Source organism: Lepidochelys olivacea, assembly GCF_965140295.1.
Source record: "Lepidochelys olivacea isolate rLepOli2 genome assembly, chromosome: 24".
Taxonomy (NCBI): domain Eukaryota; kingdom Metazoa; phylum Chordata; order Testudines; family Cheloniidae; genus Lepidochelys; species Lepidochelys olivacea.
Genome location: NC_140434.1, coordinates 8,849,271 through 8,876,281, shown reverse-complemented (window position 1 = coordinate 8,876,281; position 27,011 = coordinate 8,849,271). Strand labels below are relative to the sequence as shown.

Sequence of the window (27,011 nt, the reverse complement as noted above, 5' to 3'; positions counted from 1 at the left end):
AACTGCGCCCTCCAGACATTTCCCCGCAGGGCCACACTCACCACTGTACTACAACAAAATGCACAGAAGGGTGAAGAACACTTTGAGAATGACACCACGTCCTTTGGCACAGGAGCCCCTTACCTTCAAGCCCACCTGATAATCACGCCTCCCTCCGCTAACCCTGTCTCCTGCAAAGAACAGCTCTTTCTGGTTCCGAAAAAAAATTCACTGCCAAGAAGCGTTGGTCCTGCAGAGTTAAGGGTGCCCGGTGGTACCTTGTGCCTTTCCAGGACTTCGAGTTCAGCTCAACTCAAACTTCTGAAAAGCAGGAACTAGAATTAAGGGAGACACCAGCTGCGCAACGCAACCGTAACTCTGTCATCTTTGCACAATGGCCAACATGCATCCTAGCCCTGCGCCTTCAGAGTACAGAACACTTGGGTAACAGGGCATTTGAGCACGGGAGCGGCTTCTAACACCTATGGGCATGTTTGGGCCACAGACACTGTTTGCATAGCCCCGTCAGCCAGGGTTTTTCCAACAGCATGGGAACCCCACCTCCCCGCTGCAGTGACAGAAGCGCTCTTCTGTGTCTGTATGCGGGGGAGATTGTTTGCCAGCATAGCGGCGTTGGGCAGGAGCAAGGGTTTTCTCTCAGCCCTGGCTGGCACAGCTGTGACTATATAATGCTTCAGTGTAGACCAGGCCTAATGCAAAACATGTGTTTAGAGCCGCGTGCTCAGCAGGAGCTACCTACGGCTGCCCTGCACTCGCACCGAGTCTGCTCCACAGGTGTAAGGCCACAATGGTTGAACTGTACAAGGCCGTAACCCCCTCTTACGCTCTCTTCAACTTTACCTCAGGATTCCAATTAGCACCATACTTCCACTTACCCCCCCGCCCATTAACCCCACAGACCGCGTCTGCCAATTGTCATGGCAGGGAAGAGCCATGTATTGCTACTGACACGACCTACACAACTTCCTCATGTCCCCTTATTACTGTCACCCTTACCAAAGGATTTCCAGGGGCAGTTGCCAGCCCCCAGGGGGCAGACTTAAGGGGAAGTTGCGGAGATGGCATGTACCTTACCTCTTTATTTCCTGGCTTTCGGAAGTTTAGCTGAATTCACATGTTCTGGAAGGGCACAAGATATGGTGAGACAGGCAACCTTAACTCTGCATTGACAAAGTGAATTAACAAGAGGCCATTAGAACTGCAAGGCAACTGTATTGTCCTTCTTTGCCTGTGTTATGTCCTTGATGTCTGATCTCAAAAGCCCAGATCTGGTTATGACTGGCCTGTCCCCTAACCAAACCCTCCTGTCTGCTTTTCCTTTGTTGTTTAAATCTCTTGTGCTGCCTGAACTTGTCAGCAGAGTTTTCTCTGCTTCAGTAACTCCTAGGATCGGACAGAGCTGGAGTGAATACACACACAGCTCTGAAAGCTTGATCTAATTGCAGCTTTGGTTGCCAAATCTAAATAAGGGTGCACTTCAGACACACATGCCTTTTCCCCGTCTCTTTTAGGAAAAGTCAGGACTGGCGTGTCCTGCAAAATGCTCTCCCAAGCATGCAAGCCTGGACTCAGCAATGGAGTGCCAATCTGGGGCCCCTTGAGTTCTGATTGTCTGCCCTAGCTCCAAGGGTGTTGCAATCCCTTTTCTCCATTGTTGAGAGAGAGGCTCGCCAGTCAGCGTACAACAAACCGCTCCAAGCCTGTAACTCCTAGGCTGTTTTAAACTAGTCTTTGCTGCTTTCTATTGTCCAGTCCATTGCTCCCTGCTATTTTCTTGCTGCTAAATTGTACTCCTCCTAGCACATTGGACCCAAGCCTGAGTAATTACAGGGCGAGGTATCTGGGGGAAGCAATGTCAGGGGCCCAGAAAGGAGGTATATGGTAGCTGGCTCTAGGCTGTGGATTTATGCAGCAACCTTTTAAATTCCAGATGCGTCCAAAGCGCATTACAAATTCATGGGGAGCCGTCCGCGTTGAAAGGGTTAATTCAAGCATTTCTGTCCTTCCCAGACTTCTGCACGCACTCCTCCTTTCTCCTTCCATCCACTGGCTCCAGCTGTCGACCTTGGCTTCTCCTCCCACAGCTCCTTCCCCAGCATCACCCTTCCTGTGGCCCCCTTCGCCTCCTGAAAGCCTTATCCAGGCTTCTGCTTCCCTCTTAAGTACCACAGCTTCCCGAAGCATGGCCTTCTGGAGTCCCGGCACATGCTGACCGACCACAGCTCTTTCACATACAAAGACCTGCAGCTCTACCGCTGAGCCTGCTGGTTTGTTCTAGGATCCAGTTCCAAACTGCCCTCTGTTTTTATGGATTCACACAGACCTGGTGTGGGGGTGTCTCACTATCACCTTCAGCTTCTCTGGCCATCTGCTACAGCTTCCCGAGTCCACTCCTCCTCGGCTCCTGCCATTCAGGACAGGCTTTTGGTATCTCACTGCCTCCTTGAATCTCTCTCTCAATCTGAGCTGTAAATATCCCCTTCCCCTCCCTTGTCTGTACCTCTTAATGTCTCTCTCCCCTCTAATTTAGTCTCGTACAATGGCAGAAGAGGGGGTGGGTTCTGGAACCAGTTTGGATCGAAGATGCACCGCAGAGCGAAATTCCTAACAGACCGCTCTGGCTTACATTGAACGGGGCTCTTCCATCTGTTTGTTTTTTATTTACGCTTTTGAGAAGCAGAAAAAGGCACTTTTATTCCACACTTTGTGTTCTCCTAGCAGCCGTTGGAAAGCAAGTCAGTACAAGCAGCAGCCGCCCAAGGGATACAAGTCACTGAACCAGTGCTGCAGTGCCGATGCAATCGACATACCCTGCCCTCGCTAAGCAGTGCCCTCCAAGCAACCTGGCTGGGTGGCTGTATTTGGGCTGGGCTGGTTCACACTGACTGTTGCATATTAATGTATATTGCAGACTAGGGTTCTTTTCTTGGCTCTGTTGAGAGACCTTGGGCAAGTCTCTGTGCCTCAGTTTCTCCTCCTACCCCGTGTGACTTTTCCGTTTAGCTCATATGCTCTTTGGGGCATGGATTCTGTTACCATGGGTTAGGTACAGAGCTATTGAGGCACCTAGTGGCAGTAACAAGCAGGGCCTTTTCTCAGTCCAACCTTATGAGTTTATACAGCATCTCGTGCCATGGGGCCCTGATCTCAGCTGGCCTCAGGCCAGGGGTGGCCAACCTGGGCTCCAGAGCCCCATGCGGCTCCTTGTATAGGCACCGACTCTGGAAAGTTGGAGCCTGTAGCTCAAGTTCCAATGTGCTGGGGGGTGCTCACTGCTCGACCCCTGGCTCTGCCACAGGCCCTGCCCCGACTCCACCCCTTCCCACCCCCTCCCCTAAGCCTGCCCTGCCCTCACTCCTCCCCCCCCCCAGAGCATGCTGGGAAACAACTGATGGAACAGCTGATTGGGAGGGAGGGGGAGGTGCGGATTGGCGGGGCTGCTGGTGGGCAGGAGGCGCTGCAGGGGACTGCTGGGGGGCTGCTGATATATTACTGTGGCTCTTTGGCAATGTTCATTGGTAAATTCTGGCTCCTTCTCAGGCTGGCCACCCCTGCTCTAGGCGCTATCATGATACTAACCCTTGCCTGCCTGTGCTGGGTTGGAAAACAGTTTAAAAACAGCCCCCTCTTTGTAAAATCAAAACTTGTGCAGGCCTAATTCAACCACGCACCCACCGCTTCTTTCTACCATACGTTGGGCTTGGTTAGATGTTTACAGGCTTTCCTGGGGCTAGGAATAGAGCCAGGAGGGAAGGGGACATGTGGCCAGTGTGTTGCTCTTGTACAACCTAGTGAAGTCGGTGGCAGCAGGAGGTGCCGTGCGATGGACGCTCACGTGACCTGTGCTTGCTTTTCTCCCCCGCCCCCCAGGTGTGCACGACCTGTCCCATGATGATGCCCAATCCTTGCAGCTTTAACGCTCATCAACGGATGCACAAAAACCGACCCCCTCACGTGTGCCCTGAGTGCGGCGGGAACTTCCTCTTGGCGAACTTCGAGGCCCACCTGAAGGAGGCCTGCCTGCATTTCTCCAGGAGGGTGGGGTACAGGTACGACGCTGCAGTTCTGCCATGCTTTCAGCTTCTCATTACATGACACCAGGAGCTACGCGGGTCTCAACTTTGGCAGCATAAACCGGTATCAGGGGCTTGTGATCACCCTGGCCTTCCCGCAGGGCTGGGGATGGGTCCTGACTCGGTCCCAGCTAGGTAGGAGTAGCCTGGAGGGGTCCCAGTCAGGTTAAGTTGAGAAGCACGGGGCTAGCCCGATGACACAGGCTTTGGGGGGCAGATGCCACAGGGAAAGGTTTCCGTGCAGATTCTTTCTGCTTGGCTCGGTCACTGGTGCAAAGTGGAGGATGAACTATCAGCTTTGCTTCCTTCTTTGGGCTGTCATCCGTTCAACTGCTGATGAAGAATTTTCCTGTTGCTGTAAGAAGGGGCAAGAGCTCCTAGGTGAGCAGTTCAAATCCATCCCTGGTTGGCTGTAACTGAAACGTGTGATGGCTGGTGGCCATGTGAAATTAGGGGGTTTGGAGGGATGGGGTGAGGCTCATCCCAGTTCTTTCTGGGCAGATGTCCACAGCATGCCCCACTGTCTTAACTGGCACAAACTGGCCCCTGGGATTATCAATCTCAACAGAGGCCAAGGAGTGAATGGTGGTGGAGCCTGGCCCTTCTGGGTCAGGGCTGAGACACCACGGCAGGCCGACTGTTGGCAGGAACCTGACTCATCCCGTGGTGCACCTGGCCTGTTAATAAAGAGGCCTTCTGGATCCAGGATTGCCAGCTGGTCTCCTGTTGCCAGCAGCTAGGAGAAGGATGCTCCAGCGGTTAGGACTCTAGACCTGTTCAGTTCCCTGTTCTGCCACAAAACCCCTTGTGTGACCTTGGCCAAGTCAGCCTCTGTGGCCCATCTGTACAATATGGTGAATAGCCCTGCCCTGCCCTGCCTTGCCTCACAGGGGTGTTCTGAGGGTAGACGGCAAGTTTAAAACAAACATAAGGAAGAACTTCACACAATGCGTAGTTAACCTGTGGAACTCATTGCAGGGGGATGTTGTGAAGGCAAAAATCTGACTGGGTTCAAAAAAGAACTAGATAAGTTCCTGGAGGATAGGTCCATCAACAACTGTTAGCCAAGGTGGTCAGGGATGCAACCCCCTGCCCTGGGTGTTCCTAAACCTTCAACTGCCAGAAGCTGGGACTGGACGACAGGGGATGGATCATTTGATAATTGCCCTGTACTGTTCATTGACTTTGAAGCACCTGGCCCTGGCCACTGTTGGAAATGGGATGCTGGGCTAGATGGACCCTTGGTCTGACCCAGTCGGGCCGTTCTTAAAAATACGTTACAGATTGTGAAGCGGTTTGAGGAAAGCACTGTCTGAGAAATAGGTGGTATTTTTATTCCATGCACATCAATTATCTTCAGCAGAACTCAGAACTGGTGCTGTTTCCTGCTCTCTCCCTCTTTGAACAGTTTCCTGTACCCTGCAGGAAGGATCCAAAATGCTCTAGTGAGTCAGCCCATTCCTGGGCAGTAACGCAGGCTCTCTGGGGCAGAGATCTCGCAGCAGAGAAGTGCAGCTGGCTGCAGACAAGCAGCTTGTGGCAACGTCCCTGTATTCGTCCGATCGTTTCCAAGTAGAAATCTGTTCGACTGCTTTTGTCTTGAAAGTCTCTCTCTGCCTGTAGGGCCACATGTCTCACTCCCAGCAGAGCTGATTTTGATCCCGCCCCTGTGTATCTCTTCGGGTTCCTCTGTAAGCACAATGATCAGATAGGAATGCATTAGCTGACTGTACTGAGTAGCTGTCCCCTGCTCTTACTCTGTTAACCATTAGACAGTGACCCCCACCGAAGGGCTAAAATCCGGGTCGGGGGGAGAGGTGGACCAAAGAGCAGCAGATGCACTTGCCTCTAGAAAGTGGCAAAGGAATTCCAACTGGGCACATTCCACTAAGCCTGCTTTGAACTCTGCCAGCGCATAGCCCAGCGTGGGCCATCTTTGCTCACTGGTACGGGGGGGAGGGGGTGCGGGAGGGGAGTCCCAGACCTATTCCTGCCTCCTTACCGTGTGTTCTTGCTTCCAGGTGCCCCAGTTGCGCCGTGGTGTTCGGAGGGGTGAATTCCATTAAGTCCCACATCCAGACCTCGCACTGCGAGGTTTTCCACAAGTGCCCGATCTGCCCCATGGCGTTCAAGTCGGCCCCGAGCGCCCATGCTCATATCTACACGCAGCACCCGGGGTTCAGCAATCAGCAGTCCAAGTAAGTAACCTCAGCCGGGTACCACCGCGAGCTGGGATCTGGGGAGCAGACCCCGGGTCCCACCCGGTCAATAGCTGGAGTGGGGAAACTTCTGAGGAAAACTCTCTGGTGCTCCAGGAGGGAATGGAGGAAAGACCGTTCCTCAATAAGTACAGTAGCTAGTCGCTAGGAGCACTGTGCTGTTCAGGCCGCTGCCTGTCAGACGGGAGGGAAAACCAGAGGCCCTGACAACTTGTCATTAAAGAGCCCACGGTGTGTTTTGCAAAACTAGACAGTGCTCAGCCTGATCTGGAGAGCGGCAGCAGCTCTTGAGTTTACAGCACAGGACTCCTGGGTTCTGTTTCTACCCCTAAGATCAGGTCCACACTCAAAGGTTAGGTCAACCCAGCTATAGTGCTCAGGGGTGTGAAAAATCCACATTACTGAGCTATGTAGTTAAGCTGACCTGACCCCAGTGTAGACAGTGCAAGAGCTATGGAAGAATTCTTCTGTCCACCTAGCTACCACCTCTCCGGGATGCAGATTAACTACGAGTCCTCTTGTCGCTGTAGGGAGGATCTACACTGAAGCACTGTGTTAGGGGGCTTATTCCTTCACCCGCTTACTTCCCTGGTCCTTCTCACATGAACAGAGAGCAACAATACCCAAAGTCCAAAGATGCAAACAATTCAATGTTTATTGGGGTGAACTTTTAGCAAGCATGATTCCAGTTTCCTTCCTTAGTGTTCCCCCTTCCGAGCTCTGACACCACAGATCCTTACCTGTGTCCCTGTTCCTATTCCCCCTTAGCAAAACATGATTCCAATTTACCCCCCCATTCCCTGTTCCCATTTTCCCCACTCACTTCCTGATTCCTGACTAACATCACCTCTCCTACTATAGCAGACTATATAGTAAAACTTGAGTTCTGCTTAGCTATACCTTAACCAATCCTAACATGATTATTTAACCAATTATATCCCACCACCTTAATTAGTTTACACCCAGCAAAATTAATTATACAGCAGACAGAAACAATCCCAGAACCAGACAGACTATACAGACAAACAATAGGGAAATGGGGACTACAGTGATAGAACAACAAAGAAATGAGGATTTCACATCCCAGCTATTGATAAGTGAGTTCTTGCCAGACAGGATGCTATCAAACTAAGTTTCCTTTTACATCTTCTAGGCACTTCCCTTTCTCTGGAGGCGATAGGCATTATCAGGACAGGATTGTATCCTAACAGCCCAATAGCACCTTCTTTCAATGTGACTGGTTTGGGATGTGAGGATGTGACCGGTCGCTTCCCAGCTTATGGCTGCCTCTGCTGCTTAGCCAAAGGCCTTAGCCTAAGAACAGGGTCTCAGACTGTCACAGTAAGAGAGGGCTCTTACACCAGCAGACAGTGATTTTGATTCTTACCTAGTTATTTACACCTCTAGAACTAGCTAAGTGATAAGAATACACCTAAATTAGAGTAGAGGCCTTTACAGACAGGCCTAAAGATCTATATCCTAACACACTGGTGGCGCTGTACTGTTTCCAGTGTAGACAAGCCCCAAGTCACTTGCGGGTGGCCCAAGGCAGCCACTCAACTTTAGCTTTTTTGTGGCTCTGTCTGTAAAATGGGTCTAAATACGTCAGGGCTTGGAGGTTGAGTGGTAACGAAAAGAAAGTGCTTTGAGATCCTTGGATGAAAGGTGCTAGATAAGAACTCTGTTAGAGAGTCTCTCTCCCTACCCAGCACTCTGCTGCCCTCCATCAGAGGAGCTAAAAATAATCTGAAACTTTCCTCAGGGTAGGTCAGTTGGATCTGTGCTTCCCTTTGGAAGCACACAGTGTCCGCCATCCTCCAGTGTGCTGCTGAGATTAGGGAAACAACTCAAGAGGTTGAATTATCTTTAATGAGCAGTGTGGCCTGGTGGGCAGGATGTTGGCCCAGGACTTGGAGACCCAAATTCTATCCCCACCTCTGCCACTGAGTAGCTGGGTGACCTTGGGCAAGTCACTTCCGCTCTGACTCTGTCTTAGATTGTCAGCCCTTTGGGACAGGCACTGTCTATACAGCACCTAGCATTACGGGGCCCTGATCTCAGCTGGCCCCTAGTATGTAAATAATATTCCTTGGGGGGCTTTCATGTTTGAACCAAATTCAGAGAAACTTACATTGATTATTTCTAACCCGCCTCTCCTCTTCTCTCTCCTCCCCCCCCCGCCCCCAATTTTCAGGATGATTTACAAATGTGCAATGTGTGACACAGTCTTTACCCACAAGCCCCTGCTCTCCTCTCACTTTGACCAACACCTGCTCAACCAGAGGGTCAGCGTTTTTAAGTGTCCTGACTGCCCGCTGCTCTTCGCCCAGAAACGCACCATGCTGGAACATCTGAAGGTGAGTCAGGCACTGGGGCCCCGTTTACTAGAGAGGTAGGTGAGATCTGAGTAGGAACCCCCCGAGCGCTATTCCCTGACACCCTCTGTCCTTGAGCAAGTCACTCTCTCCCCGTGCCTCAGTTTCCCCACATGTAAAGTGGGGATGGTCGTAACCATGTTGCAGAGCTGCCACAATGCTGCTGTTCACTGAAGACCCAGCTTTCCACAGGCCTAGCCTGGACGTTCTCCGTCTGGCAGGGCAGTGTGTTGGTGCCCGGATGTGTTCAGCTCTCTTTAGCGGGACGCTACCTGCACTGGGATTGGCCTGTGAACCGGCTCAGGCCTGTATCTGTGTGCTGGTCCCTAGAGGCCTGTGTAACTGGTTTTAGTATTTGTCAGGCTAGCCCTTTCCAGTACGTTCATAGATGATTAGTTCTTTGGGACAAGGACTGCCTCTTCGTTGTCTGTACGTGTCTGTCTAGCACAGGGGTGCCCTGATCAGGGCCACTGAGTGACGCTGCCATCTCGTGCAGTGCTAGGAATGCTCTCGCTCTCACTGACTTGTCCACCTCTTGCCTTTCCCCATCCCAGAGCGTAGCTGCCGGCTTGTGTGGGGCTAATGGGAGTCTCAGACTTCCAGATGCAAGCTGATCCCCTTAGAGGGGAAGGGGGAATCATAGAATCATAGAATATCAGGGTTGGAAGGGACCCCAGAAGGTCATCTAGTCCAACCCCCTGCTCAAAGCAGGACCAATTCCCAGTTAAATCATCCCAGCCAGGGCTTTGTCAAGCCTGACCTTAAAAACCTCTAAGGAAGGAGATTCTACCACCTCCCTAGGTAACGCATTCCAGTGTTTCACCACCCTCTTAGTGAAAAAGTTTTTCCTAATATCCAATCTAAACCTCCCCCACTGCAACTTGAGACCATTACTCCTCGTTCTGTCATCTGCTACCATTGAGAACAGTCTAGAGCCATCCTCTTTGGAACCCCCTTTCAGGTAGTTGAAAGCAGCTATCAAATCCCCCCTCATTCTTCTCTTCTGCAGGCTAAACAATCCCAGCTCCCTCAGCCTCTCCTCATAACTCATGTGTTCCAGTCCCCTAATCATTTTTGTTGCCCTTTGCTGGACTCTCTCCAATTTATCCACATCCTTCTTGAAGTGTGGGGCCCAAAACTGGACACAGTACTCCAGATGAGGCCTCACCAATGTCGAATAGAGGGGGACGATCACGTCCCTCGATCTGCTCGCTATGCCCCTACTTATACATCCCAAAATGCCATTGGCCTTCTTGGCAACAAGGGCACACCGCTGACTCATATCCAGCTTCTCGTCCACTGTCACCCCTAGGTCCTTTTCTGCAGAACTGCTGCCTAGCCATTCGGTCCCTAGTCTGTAGCTGTGCATTGGGTTCTTCCGTCCTAAGTGCAGGACCCTGCACTTATCCTTATTGAACCTCATCAGATTCCTTTTGGCCCAATCTTCCAATTGGTCTAGGTCCTTCTGTATCCTATAAACATGTCTGTCCTCTCCAGCATGGCAGAGTTGGGGGAAGCCTGGCTTGCCTTCCCCCCGGGATCACTGCATGGCATGGGCTGCTGCCGGAACCCGGATCCAAGCCTTGTCAGGCTGATGCCCCTGTCTGTGTCTTACAGAACACTCACCAGCCACAGAAACCCAAGGAGGATCTCACCAAGAAGCCGGTCGCCCTGCTCACCCCCAAGGAGGAGCCCGTGGAAGCACCGGTCTCCAAGATATCTGAGTCCTCGTCCTCATCCTCGGAGGAAGACGAGCCACCCAGCTCCCCAGAGCTGCGCAAGGCAAAGCGGACCCGCTTTCAGCGCAAGACGGATGCGAGCAAGTCGAAAAGCAGCGGCTGGACGTGCGGGATGTGTCACTCCTGGTTCCCGGAGAGAGACGAGTATGTGTCACACATGAAGAAGGATCACGGGAAGGTAAGAAGGAATCCCAGGGCGATTGAGCTGGTGGAGTTTATCCACTGGGAACCTGGCCCTGTTGGAACACTGAGGTGGTAGGGAAGGCAGTGTTTTGTATATTGTACAGAACAGAGGCCTGCAGATTGGGATTCCTGGGGTCCGTTCCTGGCTGGGGCAGGCTGTGTTGTCTAATGGTTACAGCAGGAGAGTTGGGTCTCCTGGTTCTGTTCCTGACTTGCTGCGTCACCTTGGCAAGCGACCCATTTTCTGTGCCTCAGTTTCCCCACCCAATAAAAGCGCCATGCAATGGGAGAAGGGGCCATCTCGAGAATGAGTTGACACAATGGCAGGGCATGTGGCATGACCTGTTCTCTTGCTTCTTCCAGTCAGTGAAGAAGTTCCCGTGTCGTCTGTGCGAGCGTTCGTTTTGCTCCGCCCCCAGCCTCCGGAGACATGTGCGAGTGAACCACGAGGGGATCAAGCGAGTCTATCCCTGCCGGTACCGAGCAGCCTCCGTGCCTTCTGGTTTCGAGGGGTGAAAGCGAACTAGCTCACCCCTCCCTTCCATCCGAAGCTCGGGGTGGGAGGTGTTCATGCAGTCCGCAAGACTGTCAGAGCTGGGGGAGGTGGGGAGCTCGGACTCCTGGGGATCTAGTCTCAGCTCCAGAAGGGGTCTGACTGGGGCACTGGGTGGGTCTCTCCTGAGTTTCCTGCCCTGCTGTTGGGGAGAGAGTGTGCTGTAGTGGTTAGAACAGGGGACTAGGAGTTGGGACTCCTGGGTTCTAGGCCTGGTTTTGCCACTGCCTTACTGTGTGACCTCTGGGTAGGTAACCTCACCTCTCCAAGCCAGTTTCCCTGTGGGAAGTGGGCTTGACGCCCACAAAGCGCTTTGAGATGGAAGCAGTAGACCAGGTCTAGGGGTCGTCTGTTGTTCACCTCCACCTCCAGTGGGCGAGGTGCCGGGGAGCCTCATTCCCTCCCTGGCTCTGGTCCCTCCCAGGTACTGCACCGAAGGCAAACGCACCTTCAGCAGCCGGCTGATCCTGGAGAAGCACATTCAGGTGCGGCACGGGATAAAGGTGACCGACCAGACCAAGAGCCAAGAGGTCGTCATTGCCCGGATGGGACCCGGAAGCTTGCAGGTACAGGGCCGATGGCTGCAAGGATGGACGCTCGCAGCTGTGAGAGAGTGGGGGCGGAGGGGTTAAAATAACTTACAATCAATGCAGCCACTTCTCGGGGGGAACATGGCTGCCATTAGAACAACCCACAGCAACGTAGTGCAATAGGGCAGGGCAGGAAGCAAAGAATCTCATCTCCAGGGGGGTTTTACAGAGGTAGAAGGTCGCTGGGCGCTAGCAGGACGGCTATGGGACTCCTCCCTCAGCACCGTTCCTGCTAGTGCATGAATCCTGGCCCGGCCCCAGCTGAATTGCCAGCGCTGCTTTGTGCGGCGCCCTGGCTTTTGGCTGGCAGTCTCCTGTCTGACTGGTAGGCTTGAAAGGCCGGCGGCAGCAGGGAAGCCAGGGCGGCTGCGCTTCAGAGTGGAGGCTGTGGCGTGAGTGTATTTAGGCCAAGGAGCGGATGCGGGCGGGGCTGAGTCCGCTGCCAGGGCTGGCTGATCCTGTGTTGGGATTTTCATCCAGCCAGAGATCTTGCGGCTAGAAGGGAGCCAAAGGATCATCTTGTCTGAGCTCCTTGGAGCTGCTCCTGTCCCCCGCCGCGCGTGGGGCAGGCCTTTGTCTGGCACAGGCAGTTTAAGCACACAGGGCCCAGGCCCTGCCCAGCGTTAGGGGTCAAGCCTCTCCAAACTCCTCCCCCCAGGTGTCCAGCAGGAAGCGGAAGCTCTCCTCGGACGAGGGCGATTCGTGTAGCGAGGAGCCGGACAGCACCACACCACCTTCCAAGAACCCCAAGGTGGACCGCAAAGCCCCCTTCCGCTGCCGCAAGTGTGGCTACGTGGCTTGCAGCGCGGCCGAGTTCCAGGAGCACATCCCCCAGCACAGGACAGACGAGAGCTCCCACCAGTGCCGGGAGTGCGGCCTCTGCTTCACCTCCCAGGTCTCTCTCAACCGCCACCGCTTCATCACCCACAAGAAGAAGAAGGGGGCGGGGGAGGTGGAGGAGCCCAGCCACCGCAGCGGCCACGAGGGAGGGGCCCAGCGCTCGGCCGACGGTAAACTCGTGTGCAAGGTGTGCGGGAAGTGCTTTGACACTCAGCTCAACCTGAAGACGCACTTCCGCACCCATGGCATGGCCTTCATCAGAGCCAGGCAGAACGTGAGCCCCGAGAACTAGGTGCGAGGGAGAGGGCAGTGTGTGTATATAATCTCTGCACAGAGCTCGTAGGGCCGGCTCCCAGCTGGGCCTCCCCTCTCTGTGCACCGTTTCAGAACGTAGGTTGGATATGTAAGCTGTGAAGAGAAACGAGATCCTTATTTATAAACCTAGAGGAATGTCGGACGGATCCGCTCTCTGGCTTCTCTCGGTTGCTGGCCCGGCTGAGCCCAACGCGAGGTGGGGAATTGGGCTGGTTTACAGTGTAGGGAAGCAACAGGTCTAGCCTAGCTCCGAGACTACACAGGCAAGCAAACGGTTCGTATGCTGCTCTGAATGATAACAAGGGATGCGGCCCGCTCTGTATGTAAGCACGTGTTCAGATTGTCGAGGGCGGTGGCTTCCCCTCATTGGATCAGGGAAGTTAGTCGTCCCTACCCAGCGTGGTCTGTAGCCCAGGGAGCTGTCTCCCAGCTCAGAGGGCAGGGCTCCGGTGCCAGGATGTCACACCTTTCCTGAGCCCTGTTTCTGCTCTTTCTGGTGGGAGCTTCCCCCGTTTACTGGGAGCATGCCTCTGCCGCATTCGGACTTGTCCGAAGGGAGTCCTTTCTCTCCAGGAGCGCTGATGTGGGGGAAGCCCCCAGCCGCTGCCCAGGATAGGGGACTGGCTGGGATGTTCACAGCAGGATCCAACTTTTGGGGGTTTCTTTTTTTTTTTTTTTAAGTAATGTTGCTTATTTTGTATTTTCATCTGGAGCTCCGGGAAGAAATCTTGACCTGACTCTCGGGTAGTTGCCTGGGATCTTAACTGACAGCATCGATCCGAGTTTTCATGGTTTGTTCACTAAGTATATTCACCCACTGAATGCATGTGTCATGAATCCTCTTCACAGGTTCACTTGCACTAACTTAATGCGATTCTGGGTTTTGTACTAACTGAAATATCTGTACAGGGTTGACGGCTGCAAGTGGCCTGAATTTAAAAGGAAACATTTGGCTATTAAGCTGCAGGTGACAAGCAGAGCTGCACAACTCTGTGTGTGTGTGTGTGTGTGTGTGTGTGTGTTTGTGTCTTGAAAATGAAAGCAATAACCTCAGGAAGTGAGGTCTGGCAGGGAAATGGACCGAGAGCCAGAGCAGTGCAGTTAACCCTGCATGTACTATATAAAGGGTGTCTGAGAAGCCAGAAACAGTTTAGTTTGATCCTTGCCTACCTCCCAAGGCCATCCCTCGAAACCACAGAGGGGTGATTCGTCCTGATTAAGTTTTCCCCCACCCCCTTGCTAGCGTTTGTAATGGTCTCTGCTTGTGAGCTCTTCTCTCTTTACCAAAAAATGAACCAAGTTATCAGCAAATACTAAATCTCTTTACAGCTGTGAGGGTCAAAGAACAGTTGATCAAAAACAGAGATTTTGTTGCAGGTGGGGATTTTATTTTGGGGAGGGGAGGGAGAGAATCGGCACCCAAAAGGATGCACCCGGACCCCCCTTCCCCCAGGTCTTGTTGGTTGAGAGCTGGGCTTTAATCTTATCGGTGGGATGAGGTGGAACTCCATGGGCCCCTGATCTCTGCTACTGCTTGGAAATGCTGTTTGCCCAGAATCTGGTAACAGAAGAGGGTAGCAACCCCATTTCCTTGCTTGGGGCTGCCAGGAGAACTTGGATCTTGAATCCAAGGGAGTTGAGAGAGTCTGTTCAAAGGACCTCTGCCAGGGTTTTCCAACCTACCACATCCTTAAAGTCCCAGCTGGTTGTAAATAACCAGGGTAACTTAGAGGGTAAGAGAACGTGCTTTGTTAGAAGCAGAAGGGGAAACCAAACCCTCTTTTAAAAAAAAATTATGCAGAATTCAGTTCTTAAATTAACTTAGATGCTTTCATATGCACACACAGGCCCGTTGGCTGCAGCGGTGGGCTTTGCCTGTTGTACCGGTACACACTTAAATCATGGCAGCTGGCATTGCAACCTCTGCAGGGCCTCGATCCAAGATCTGCAGGGAAAACCCCACTCCAGGCCATGTCCATTGATCAGAGCAAGCACTGCCCTGAAACTCACCCTTTGGGTTCAGCTTTCATCTCTTCTCTCTCTTCCCCCCCCACCCCCCCCACACTTTGGGTTCTGGGTCCCTCATCTGCCAGTGCAGCACCTACCACCTCACCGATAGCACATTCCTAGACCCCATGACCAAGATCACAGCCAAGGTAAGGGCTCGGACGCATCTTAATAGCAGGTTTGGACTGTCCTTACTGCAGCAGCATCCACGAGAATTTTCAAAATTTGTGCAAATGGCTGCATCCTTAAATCATGTTTGGAAAAACGATTTCAACTTGTTTCGTTTGTTGCTTTGGCTTCTGTGCTTCAATTAGGGTGTTGTGTGAGCAATTATTTCGGTAACTTTGGGGTTTTTTTTTTCATGGTGAATAACTCTGAAACTGTAAAAAGTTCTGTAACATACACTAAAAAAGAGCTACTGTTGTGATTTATTTTTTCTTGTTTAGGAACAAGGATTTGCTGGTTTTAAGTTCAATGGGATAAACTTTCTTCCCCCCTCCGAAGACGGTTTGGTTGAAAGGAACAAATGCGGCGGTGGTTGTTTTTTAATTCATAGTAAACAATTTTTTTTGGATCCAACTGCATGTTTATGCAGCAGCATGTGGGGTTTTTAAAAACCTCAAACCTTTCACTGTATAAACCTGCAATCCAATATTCCCAACGCTTGTTGTTACAACCTGCTTTCCGTCACGGTCAGCAGTGGAGTGGTAACTGTGTGTAAGCCATTAAGTTCCACTGGCAAGAGTAACCAAGCTGAAATGAAGGTAACTACATATTTTAAATTTCCTCCCAGTTTTTTGCTTTGTCTTAACTGTTTCTTCTCCCACCCCCACCCCGAAAAACCCTACACTTTTTTTTAAAAAAAATGTATTCGCTTGGAGCTGTGAAAGTGTAAATGCTGTTCAATAATATAGACGAACCTAAAGTTTCTACAGTTTTAGAGAAGAAGATAAACAAATTGCTTTGTAATCTTTGGTGATTTTATTTCCCATGCACTTCAGTGCCTTTAGATTGACTTCTGTTTTTAAAAAAAGTGACTGCATTTTGTTTTTAGAGGGGGTTTGTGAACTGATGATTATGCTACATTAAAAATATGGGCACTGCAAAAGGCTCTCAGGTATTCTTTATTCTTGTAGTAATAATGCAATTAAAACTTTTAGTGGTTTAACTTCTGCTGTACATTGTGTTAATTAAATGGTTGCCACAGTTTTAACTAGAGACAGTCATGTTCAGTGGAGTTTGTTTGGGGGCCTGGTTCTGCAGCCGGTTCTAGGTCGAAATGTGGTTATACCCCTGTCTGGTGTGTGTCACATGGCCTGGGTACCAAATGGCTCACGGCCACAGTGGCTTAGTTTGTGTTGTATTAAGGCATAGAGTGGGGGACAGTCTTACCTCTTAACATCCCTCCAGGTTCTTATGTAGTGAGTTATCTGATGGCAACACGGTAATCTTGCAAAGACCATATTTGCCTGGCAATAAGGGTTTAAAAATTGCATCTTTTTGTACAGGCTGCAGGATCTCCCAGTGCAGTACAGTAAAAGGAGGGATAAACTTGCCTGCAAGAAAGTAGGTGTGCTTTTTAAGGGCTAGCACAGCAGCTTGCTATGAAGGCCAGCGTTCCCTCTATGCTATTACTGTTGATCTAGTGGAAATTGGATTTGAACGCCTGGTGCATCGCCAGCTGCAGAGCAATTACGCTGACTTTCGTCACCAGGGCAAGGCTCAGCTGAGCTGTTAAAGACTCTAATTGCAGGGTTTTTTTGAAACTTCCCCCTTTAACCCAGGTATGTGGCATTTGCACTGTCTGCATGGCCGAATGTAGTCGATAGATGTGGTCCCAGAGGGCTGGGACAGGTTGTGTATGAAGCTGGATGAAAGGTGGTGCAGGTTCCTTTAGACAGCACTTTATTGCCGGGAGACGTTGTCGGAACGTCTACAAGCTGCTGTCTTTGGTTTTTACAGCATAGACAAAACTAGAGGATTTATGCTGTCCGGGACTGAGCTGAGGAAGAGGCTCGTTAAAGTCTCTCTTTCAGACACATAACGGGGTAGGAAACTTGAATGGGCGGCTGGACACTTCAAAGCAAACACTTGGGGAAGAAGCTCCCTGCAGTCTCAGCAAAGAGGAAATGATGAGATGAGAACAATACTGCCTTTTAAAACACACATGGCTGTGGCAGTGTCCATTTCCCCTGACATGGGCTTCAGCATAGGCCCTTTTAGTGTCAGGGACTTGGAGCTCTTCTGTTACTGAACCGGCCAGTTCTGCCATCCACTTGCTGTTGCCTTTGTTTGAAGGGAAAACTCATTCCACTATTTACCTAGGGTTTTAGGAGCATCTGAGTCTTCCAAGGGATGGAGGGGACACCTCCCTGCTGGGTAAGGTAAAAAACACACCACATCAGCTGAACTTAACCTGGGAAACCTGCTCTTCGATGAGTTTCCTGTGTCCTCGTGTGCCTGCCAAAATGGCGCACTTGATTACCTGGTAGTTTTTCTTCAGTAGTAACTATTAACGAAGAGGAATTGTAGGGTTTCAAGGAAATCGCTTTAAGGTAGCCAGGCAGCCTGCTGGCCTTGTCCAATAACAGTTGAGAAGGTTTGGCTCTCCAGTTCCAGCATAAAATGGGAGCCAATGAATACCAACAAAGCGAGCAAGCCTCATCCATGTTCATCTATGAGTTAAAAATCTGCAGCTGTTTTTGAAAGCAGCACAGAGGTTAGTGTAGAAAATAAACTATCAATTTATTCTTTTTATACAGTTGAGGAAGGAGACTTTTTTTTTTTTTTTTTACCCTGCACAACAAGACCGCGAAGCTGGTCTTGTCCCGCTGAGTCCAAGCAGTGGGTGCTGGTTCCTGAGAAGAGATGCCCAATGCCTGCCAAGGTGCTCCTCAGTCAGGAGGACAGGCAGGCTTACCTGCCTCCTCCGCCGTGCACCCCAGAGCAGAAGAAAGACAAAACGCTGATGGGAGGGCTAAGACCTCAGAGGAAGAGAGCTCTCAACATGATCCAGTCGTCGTCCTCCCACTCAATTGCTTTAAATTAGTGGCCTCAATCGAGCCCTGCAGCAATGTATAATCCAGGAGCAAGGCTGATTGATGCTGTTCCCCTTTGGGTCCTGCAGACATATCTCTTCCCTCCTAGGTTCCCGGGTCAGAATCGGAGCAATAAAGTTGGCACGGCCATCAGAGCTTTTCCACGTAGTTCCCTGGGAACAACCCTTCTTTCCCCCGTATCCTGCCCTGCCACCAGCCTGAGGGGTCTGAAAAGGAAAAGAAAGCAGGCAGCAGTCACGGCTGGCTGTACAGAGAGTTGTACCAAGAGCTGGTCTCAAAAACATGATGGGGCAGCAGCTGCTGCCATGTTATACCAAGAGCTGGTGCTTGGCACAGTGCGAAGTACAGATAAAATGCTACCTAGGCAGCCTGGTAGTGATTTACACTCACCACAGTGCTCAGGCTGCGGGTACAGCCTGGGGAGAGATTGCTGATAGTAGGCACCTCTAACCCTGTAGCGAAAGACAGGAGGAGAGCCAGCAGCTGGAAGCAAGCTGCATGTTTTGAACCCTGAGGGATCTAAACACTATGCTCTAGTTCAAACAGGAATTTGGGCCTAGCATGACTTGAGTTGTGTTACCCAGGAGCTCGGCCTAGATTATCATAATGGTCCAGCAGAGCTTTAAGAGCTACATCCAGCACTTAGTGCACAAGGGCAGGGTCCCAGCTGGTCAGGCCCAGATCCTTAGTGGCATCAGCTGTAGGCACCTCTGATAGGTTTCAGAGTAACAGCCGTGTTAGTCTCTCTCTGCAAAAAGAAAAGGAGGACTTGTGGCACCTTAGAGACTAACCAATTTATTTGAGCGTGAGCTTTCGTGAGCTACAGCTCACTTCATTGGATGCATACCGTGGAATGCATCCAATGAAGTGAGCTGTAGCTCACGAAAGCTCATGCTCAAATAAATTGGTTAGTCTCTAAGGTGCCACAAGTACCTCTGATGTTTTTCAAAGCTGCAGCGTAACGGCCTAGGCCCAGGAGTATCTGCTAGCCACTGCTCAGAGCCCTAACACGCTGGAGCAGGGGAGGCCTCTCTCGCAGCAGGGCCTGCACAACAGAGAGCCTGGCAGCTGCTTGGCATGGGGCTGACCTGGCTTAGGCACCAAACGCCAGGAGAAGGCTTGCAGCTGAAATTCCTGGGTGCCCGAGTTGGGGCCTGTCAGACAGCACCAGGCCAGCTGCTTGGGCATGCAAACCCCTCTCTTCAGCACGGCATTGCTGGGGGGCTGGCGTCTGCCCGTCCCTTCCTTAGCTTGGCCCATGCAGCGGTGAGGGTGTGGGGCCGAGGGCTCTAAGCTACCTGTGCTCCCAGGACGGGCAAAGTTCTCGCTGGGGTGTGTTTTAACCTTGTTGGGCAGCATCTCTTCGCACTGACAAATTGAGGAGGCCCAGAGCCCTCCTGTGCCTGGGCTGCCCCTTCCGGGAAGGCACGTCCGTTACCCTAACCACTGGGGCTGTAGGTCAAGATCAACGCCCTAAGCCAGGTGGGTGAGACATTGGGATTTGGAGGCCGGAGTCCGGGCTCCAAATCCCCTTTGTGCCAGCCTAGTCACACCCCTCCTCTGCCCTTATTCTAACCACTCACCCACACTCCCTTGGAGGAGTACAACCCAGTGCTGGAGGAGGGGTGAGCAGGCGGGGGGTGGCTGCTTACCTTCTCTAATGATTTCAATGTATTCGTCAGCGTTGAAGCTGAGCTCGTCTGTGTCCTGGGCATCGTAGGCGTAGAGGGCGCGGCACTGGGGCAGGCGCGGCTGGGGCTTTGGCTTGGGTTTGGGTTTGGCTCGGCCGCCTCCAGGGACAGGCTTGGCTTCTTTCGAGAGCCTCCGCTGCCAGCTAAGTTGAAGGGAGGAAGCGATCAGCCTGCAGGACCTGGGCAGGATCAGGCCTGGGCTCGTGCTTTAAACCCACAGGTGCTCCAGCAGAGCATTCCTGCAGCAGGGCCCTTAGGAACCAGGGCTCGCGCCGGGGGCAGGATCGGGGACTCCCAGGCAGCCCCAGGCTGAGCACCCCTGCCTAGCACCAGCAAGGGGAAAGGCAGCGCCTCTCCTGTCCCTTCTGGACTGGACTAGCCCAGCCCAGCTCTGTGAGGCTGCCATCTAGCGGGTGCTAGGGGAAGCCAAAAACACAGCTCAGGAAAAGGCCACAGCTGGGCCAGGCAGGGGGCTGCTGAGCTCAGGCACCTGGTTTGACTAGAGGAAAGGGGAGCGGGAGGCATTCGGGGCTGGAGTCTCCCTGCGCCACTGGCTTCCACTGCCAGGCTGGGGCATCTGGGGGAGGCTGCTGCTTGTCCGGGGCAGCTGGGGTTAACCCTTAGAGGGCCAGAGCCCCGCGAGGTGACCCTGGGCACTTACCCGGCCGCGCCCTGATCCGGCACATTCATGAAGTCTAGGTTGAGCTGGGCAGGTAAGGCTTTGGCCCTGGGGCTGGCTCCATGTCTGGGCAGGGTGGGCTGCTCCATGCTGCCCTGGCGGGCGACAGAGAGACGGTGCTGGAGAGGGGGCCGGGACCCGGGGCCGCTGCGCCGGCTGGCGTCACTCTTCTCTCTGCCTGGAAAGGAAGGGTGCGGGGAAGAATCACTTGGAGCCGAAGGAACCCAGGCATCCTGCATCTGGAACACAGAGGCCAGCCTGCAAGTGTGTGTATGTGTATTAACCCTTTCATTTCTGGCACGTCCTGGGGCTTCCTATGCTGAATCTGGACCTCCCAACCTCTATTAACCCTTCCTGTGCCGTACAAGCAGCCATCACTGACCAAGGGGAGGATGTGCCCCCATAGCCTTGAATACATGGCCCTGGGCAAAGTCCAGCTCTTGGGGGTGGCAGTGTATGTGTGTCTTGTAGGCCCCCCTGGAAAGCAGCTGAGCTGGCCCTATGGGCAAGTTGACGGAGGCATCCTGTGGCCATATCTTCTCTTCCCCTCCCCCCCGCCGTGGGGCGATGGGATGCTTTGGATTCATCTGCCCCAGCGCTCCCCCCCAGCCCACCCCCATGCTGCAAGAGGAGCCTTGTACCTGCCGCAGGGGGGTAGTTCCGGCCGGGGATACTGCTGCTCTTCCTGGTGTCCCTCCGCGTGGGTCCTGCAGTGGGAACGACTGTGATTAGCCCTCCCTTGTGCTGGCCTCCCTCAGCTCCCTCCCTACAGGGCAGGGCTGTGCCCTGCAGCATCTTGCCCAGAGCTCTGTCTGATAGAGATCAAGTCCCATCCACAACGGGACTCTGCCCCCTCCGGGCAGGTTTCCCCAGGGCCGAAGGAGAAAGCCAGCAGCTAGGGCTTGCTCCTTGCAGCCTGTTCCCCGCTGCCCGCAGACACTCACGGGCGTTTCTGGGCAGCCCGGGCCCGATGCTGACGATCAGCACCTTCCCATTGTTCCGACGCAGCGCCACATCGCCCTGGCAAATCTGGAACTGGACCTGGCGGGAGCCCGCTGCCCCCCAGGGGCCCCAGCCGTCCTTCTTGACCTTGAACTCCAGCCTGGGGGAGGAGGGAGAGAGAAATCAGCTGAGAAATCGGAGGTTGAGATAAGCAAGAGGGAAAGCACTGGGCTCAGCACAACACCACAGGGGCCTGAGCACGGGGAGGGAGACAGGGAGCCAGGCACCGGCTCGAGGAAGTTTTGTGGCTTTGGATCCAGGCAGCCCTTGGTACTGGTACCAAGCAACCAGCAGCATATCACAAAGGTGAGTTGGAAGATCATGTGAGACCCAGTCCCCATCTCGAACCAGGGGCCTGCACTCAACCCAGGGGCAGGAATAGAACCCAGGAATCCTGACTCCAACCCCCTGCTTTAACCCATGACACCACGCTCCCCTGCCAGAGCTGGCAATAGAACCCAGGAGTCCTGACACGCCCCGACTATCTTCCCTCCTTTAATTAGACCCCATTTTTAGACTGTAAGCTTCTTGGGACAGAAGCTGTCTCTTTGCTCTGTTTGTATAGTGCCTAGCGCCATGGGGTCATGGTCCATGGCTAGGGCTGCAAGGGGCTATGGTCCATAGGACTAGTTCCCTTCCTAGGGCTGAGAATGGAACCCAGGAGTCCGGGTTCTCCCAGCCCCCCCTCGCAACCTGCTAGTAACCAAACACCGCTGCCTGGGCCAGCTCTGCCCAGCGGGGCCCCCTGCTGGCGGCAGCGTGGACTCACTGGTTGCCGAACTTCACGGTCAGCTGCCGGCGGGTCCTCTCCTCGTAGCGCTTACAGAGCAGGCTCAGCAGCTCCGTCTTGAAGACGGACTCCAGGACGCTGTCGTACTGCGGCCCGTGGACGATGAGGAAGTCATCCTGCAAGGTGCTGCCGGGGTTGGGGGAAACAGAGGCTGTGTCAGACGCGAGACCAGGGGTGCCCCCACCAGGCTCTCTCCGAGGCCGGGGCCAGCTGCGGGCGGTGCCCAGGGACAGCTCAGGGCACCGGCCCCGCCCGGGGCAGGGGAGATGCATGAAGCAGAGCAGACTCCAGCCCCCGCTGCACCCGGGAGAGGGCCGGGCTGAACCAGCCCCCGGGGGCACCGGGCCTGCCAGGCCGGCCGACGGGCTCCTACCTCAGCGACACTGACTGGATCTTCTCCAGCTCCACCTGCCGCTTTAGCACCTCCTTGATCGTCCCCTTCTCGGGGCCCTGCTTCACCTTCTCCCGCCCGATGAGGTAGAGGAACCGGGGCGTCAGGATCAGGTCCCGCTTCACCGTCTGTGTGGGGGGAGAGGGGCTGAGCGGGGGGGGGCCACTGGAGGGAGGCAGGCGCAACGGGGGGGAGCCAAGCGGGGGCATGGGGAGGTGGGGCAGGGAACGTGTGGGGGGCTGAGGGGGAGGTGGGGCAAGCCCAGCAGAGCCTGGGAGGCATGAGGGAGTGGGGAGGCAGCACCCATTGGCTCGTGGCCTGGCGTAGGATGGAGACAAGTGCGTGGGGCTGGGGGGGGGCAGGGCTGAGAGGAAATGGGGGAGCAGAGCTCGGCCCACAGGCAGGAAGAGGGAGGCTGGAGGTAGCCGAGCCTGGCCCTGGGGAAGCAGAGACCGGTCCTGCCGTGGGCAGCAGAGAGGGCAGCCGGGGGGCCCCGCGCTCACCTTGAAGCGCCGGTCGTACTTGGTGACGGTGTCGGCGAAGTCCACGCGCTCACGCCGGCCCACGAAGCGCCGCAGCTCGGGCCGGTTCTCCAGCCCGATGTAGTCGCCCACGAAGTTGCGGTTGAGGCTGTTGGGCCGGCGCTCCTTCTTGTTCAGCAGGAGGTTGGAGGCTTTGGGAGGGGGAGACTCGGAGTCAGACCTCGTTAAACCTTGACGAGCAGGGGAGGGGTGAGCGTAGCCCCTTCCCTCCGCCCCGACTCTGACTCAGGCCTCGTCCGCACGGGGCCGGATTCTGGGGCGAGGCGGGGCCTGGATTCCAAGTGCCGGACTCCGGTCCCAGACGGGACCACGGTGACCAGCCAGTCCGACCACCGGCCAGAGCCCTGCCCTCGGCTAACTCCCAGAGCAGAGCTCAGAGAGCAACGGCCAATCTGGATTGAAAACCTGTCGGCGACACCGAATCCCCCGGCCCCTGGGGAAACTGATCCCAGGGTTCATTCCTCTCACGGCTAAAAACCCACGCTCGCTTCAGCTTCCAGCCCCTGAAGCGTGTTCGACCTTTCTCTGCTAGATTGAAGAGCCCGTTATTAAAGACAGGTAGGTAATTAGTGACTGGGATCCAGTCCCCCCTTATCCCTCTCTGTTAAGCTAAATCGATTGAGCTCCTGGAGTCTCTCACTCTAATCCCTGAATCCTCCTCGTGGCTCTTCTCTGGCCCCTCCCCAATTTACTAACCTCCTTCTCGAGGGGTGGGCACCAGAATTGGACTCTGACCTGGAGTCCTGCCCGGTCCAGCGGGGTGGGGGGGGGAACGGATGGACAGACTAATTTTGTTCCACAATCACTGATCTAGACAGCAATAGTGTGTCGGGGGGGGGGGGCAGTTTTCCTAGGATGGACAAGCCCTTCTGCCTTTGTCCCATGCATGGGCCCTCTCAGTACACCCAGCAACCGTTCGCCTGGAGCCCGTCCCTTACCAACAGGAGCCACCTCTACCCCAGCCTGAGAGCACGGGGGTCATGCCGGCTTCCCCAGGCCGGTGTACGTGTGCGTGCACCCCCAGGGACAGCGATCAATGGAGGGGATGGCTGCATCGCTCAGTGGGGAAACCTCAGGCTCGCTGCCACCCGCAGGAGCAGAAAGAAGGAGGGACGGGCTTATGGGGACGACCCTGGGCAGGACACTGCAGCTCCGGGCCTCAGTTTCCCCAACCGGAAAGTGAGGGCAATGCTCCGTCCTTTCTCCCAGCCTGGGTCTATTCAGTGCGTGAGGGCCAAGCTGCAGGAACTGGCTCCTGCCCTGTGTCCGTGCAGCACCAGGCCCATTGGGACCCTGCTCTCCATTCAGGCCTCTAGGCACTACTGTCATACACCTGATATCTACGCAACAGCTGGAGGTGGCCGGGCCGGATTCTGCTTTCCCCAGGGCTGGGCAATCGGGGGGGCGGGGGGGGTGCGGGACCCACCTTCCTCCCTCATGCGGATGTACTTGCGCACGGCCACATGCTTGCGCCAGGCCTTCTGGATGACCCGGGCGTATCCGTCGTAACGCCGCTCCCGCATCTCCTCCAGCAGGAACAGCTGTGGGGGCAGGGAGCACCGGCTTAGGGGGGCTACCAGGGGATCCCCCCCCTTCCGCCGTGCACGCCAGACCCAGCCTCCCTAATCCCCAGCTGGGAGCCAGCCCCCTGCTCTGCAGAGTGACAATCCCACTCACCAACTTCAGGGCCCGTCCCCTCCACAACTCCAGGGAGTGCCCCCATCGGCCTCTCCCCTCCCCCCGCTCACCAGCTTCAGGGACTCTCCGTCCCCAGGAGGTCAGCCCCCCTCACCAGCTCCAGGGACTGGGCCCCCCCCATTGGTCCCTCCACTCACCAACCCTGGGGACTCCCCCGCTGCCCACTCAGGGGGTCATAGAATCATAGAATATCAGGGTTGGAAGGGACCCCAGAAGGTCATCTAGTCCAACCCCCTGCTCAAAGCAGGACCAATTCCCAGTTAAATCATCCCAGCCAGGGCTTTGTCAAGCCTGACCTTAAAAACCTCTAAGGAAGGAGATTCTACCACCTCCCTAGGTAACGCATTCCAGTGTTTCACCACCCTCTTAGTGAAAAAGTTTTTCCTAATATCCAATCTAAACCTCCCCCACTGCAACTTGAGACCATTACTCCTTGTTCTGTCATCTGCTACCATTGAGAACAGTCTAGAGCCATCCTCTTTGGAACCCCCTTTCAGGTAGTTGAAAGCAGCTATCAAATCCCCCCTCATTCTTCTCTTCTGCAGGCTAAACAATCCCAGCTCCCTCAGCCTCTCCTCATAACTCATGTGTTCCAGTCCCCTAATCATTTTTGTTGCCCTTCGCTGGACTCTCTCCAATTTATCCACATCCTTCTTGAAGTGTGGGGCCCAAAACTGGACACAGTACTCCAGATGAGGCCTCACCAATGTCGAATAGAGGGGAACGATCACGTCCCTCGATCTGCTCGCTATGCCCCTACTTATACAAGTAGCCCCCCTCCCCCTCTCACCAGCTCCAGGGACTGCCCCCCCCCAACTCACCGACTCTGGGGCCTTGATGAAGACCTTGCTCTGGCCCAGCTGGTACTGGTCTGGGTCCATGTTGACGGCACGTAGCAGGTGCACCACGCCCTGCTTCTCGTCCCCCCGCCAGGCCGGCCATGTCTCGGGGGTGAGGATGGCATACCTGGGGGGGAGAGGGCGGTTGTCCTAGGGGCTCAGTAAACGAGCGGGCTGGAGGAGCTGCGGAGGGATGTCTCCCAGAGGCAGCAGCTGGCATTCTGCCCTCCAGCGGCAGCCCCCGGGGACCCAGCGAGATGGGGTGTGATGCAGGGAAACCCTGGCCTTGCCCCCGGCTTGGTTCCTGGACCAGAGCCTCCCTGCTGAGCCCACGCAGCACCACAGAGACCACCAGAGCAGCCACCAGCCTCGTGGGCTGGCCCCCGGCGCTGGGATCAAACCGAGCCCACCGTACAAGCCTCTGCACTGAGGGGCCCCAGACTCAGCCGCCGCTGACACGGAGCAGCCACGGGCGGGGGACCCCTGCGGCAGCATGGGCTCATACTTGCGTCCCTCCCGGTTCCCTGCTAGGGGGGACCCCGGCTCCTCTGCCCGGCGCCCCTTCCCCTAGCGCCTGCGGCAACGGACGGAGGCTTGTGCCCTGTCTCCTCCCCTGCCCAGGGGAGGGCGGCTCCTACCTCTGCAGGAATTTCTGGAAGACCCGCCGGTAGGCATAGCCAGCCCGGCGCACCCGGATGTTCTCCCGCAGGCCCAGGTATTCCACCTGGTGCTTCACCCTGGAGGAAGCCAGAGAGGGAGACAGGTAGGTCTGAGCAAGGAAGGGGTAACCAGACACCCCGCTCCCCGACCCGTCTCCTCCTGGCTGGGCAGCAGACCCCGTCCATGTAGGGAGATGGGGGTCCAGCCACCCCCTGAGCCGGGGGCTGGAGGCACTCGGAGAGGCCGCCCGGCCCTATAGAGCAGGGAACAGTCTGGAAAGGAATGAAGGGGAAACGCCCCAGGGGCTGAGGGTGGAACAGCCGAAGCCTGGGAGTGAGGGGATTGGGGGGCAGAGGGCAGGGACAACAGCTGCCCAAGGGAGAAGGGCGGAGCAGCCCGGCCCCCGGCCCTGGTCCCCACCTGCTCTCCTCCCAGTCGCGGGGTCTCTTGGTCTCGTTGGGTTTGATACAGCGGATGTAGTGGGGGGTACACTTCGTCAGGGTGCTCACCAGGTCATTCGCTTGTTTCTTCAAAGGAACAAATCAACTTAAGCCCCAAAAGATAGAGGGTCTCTATGGTAACTGGACCCCCCCCACACTCCCCACCTTCATCCACCCCCCACCTGCCTTCATCCTTTAAATGGGGTCACAGCTAATACGGCTGCCAAGTTAGGCACTCAGATACCAGGGTGATGGGCGGCCGGAGTACCCCCATGATGACAGACATCCCACTGCTACGAAAATAAAGCTCAGATCTGCTGTCCAAT

The 27,011-nt window shown here is 54.7% G+C and overlaps 2 protein-coding genes across 6 annotated transcripts in view; one reads left to right on the top strand and one right to left on the bottom strand.

The window, feature by feature from the left end:
• The window catches only part of ZNF687 (zinc finger protein 687), a 50,823-nt gene extending 35,084 nt beyond the window's left edge, over positions 1 to 15,739 (top strand). For all 5 annotated transcript variants that reach the window (XM_084614042.1, XM_084614039.1, XM_084614041.1 and 2 more), the window contains exons 3-9: positions 3,871 to 4,049; positions 6,095 to 6,271; positions 8,487 to 8,649; positions 10,285 to 10,584; positions 10,953 to 11,065; positions 11,567 to 11,708; positions 12,391 to 15,739. In XM_084614042.1, the coding sequence (XP_084470168.1) occupies positions 3,871 to 4,049; positions 6,095 to 6,271; positions 8,487 to 8,649; positions 10,285 to 10,584; positions 10,953 to 11,065; positions 11,567 to 11,708; positions 12,391 to 12,864 (1,548 nt within the window). In that variant the 3' untranslated portion in view covers positions 12,865 to 15,739. The remainder of the gene's footprint in view (positions 1 to 3,870; positions 4,050 to 6,094; positions 6,272 to 8,486; positions 8,650 to 10,284; positions 10,585 to 10,952; positions 11,066 to 11,566; positions 11,709 to 12,390) is intronic.
• Positions 15,740 to 15,999: 260 nt separating this feature from the next.
• LOC311512713 (unconventional myosin-Ie-like) overlaps positions 16,000 to 27,011 on the bottom strand; it is a 34,047-nt gene continuing 23,035 nt past the window's right edge. The window contains exons 17-28 of the mRNA XM_084614044.1: positions 26,666 to 26,772; positions 26,224 to 26,322; positions 25,568 to 25,712; positions 24,475 to 24,589; positions 23,010 to 23,179; positions 22,489 to 22,634; positions 22,095 to 22,241; positions 21,268 to 21,425; positions 20,965 to 21,030; positions 20,306 to 20,501; positions 19,606 to 19,787; positions 16,000 to 18,159 (exon numbers count right to left, since the gene is read on the bottom strand). Of these exons, the coding sequence (XP_084470170.1) occupies positions 18,083 to 18,159; positions 19,606 to 19,787; positions 20,306 to 20,501; positions 20,965 to 21,030; positions 21,268 to 21,425; positions 22,095 to 22,241; positions 22,489 to 22,634; positions 23,010 to 23,179; positions 24,475 to 24,589; positions 25,568 to 25,712; positions 26,224 to 26,322; positions 26,666 to 26,772 (1,608 nt within the window). The 3' untranslated portion in view covers positions 16,000 to 18,082. The remainder of the gene's footprint in view (positions 18,160 to 19,605; positions 19,788 to 20,305; positions 20,502 to 20,964; positions 21,031 to 21,267; positions 21,426 to 22,094; positions 22,242 to 22,488; positions 22,635 to 23,009; positions 23,180 to 24,474; positions 24,590 to 25,567; positions 25,713 to 26,223; positions 26,323 to 26,665; positions 26,773 to 27,011) is intronic.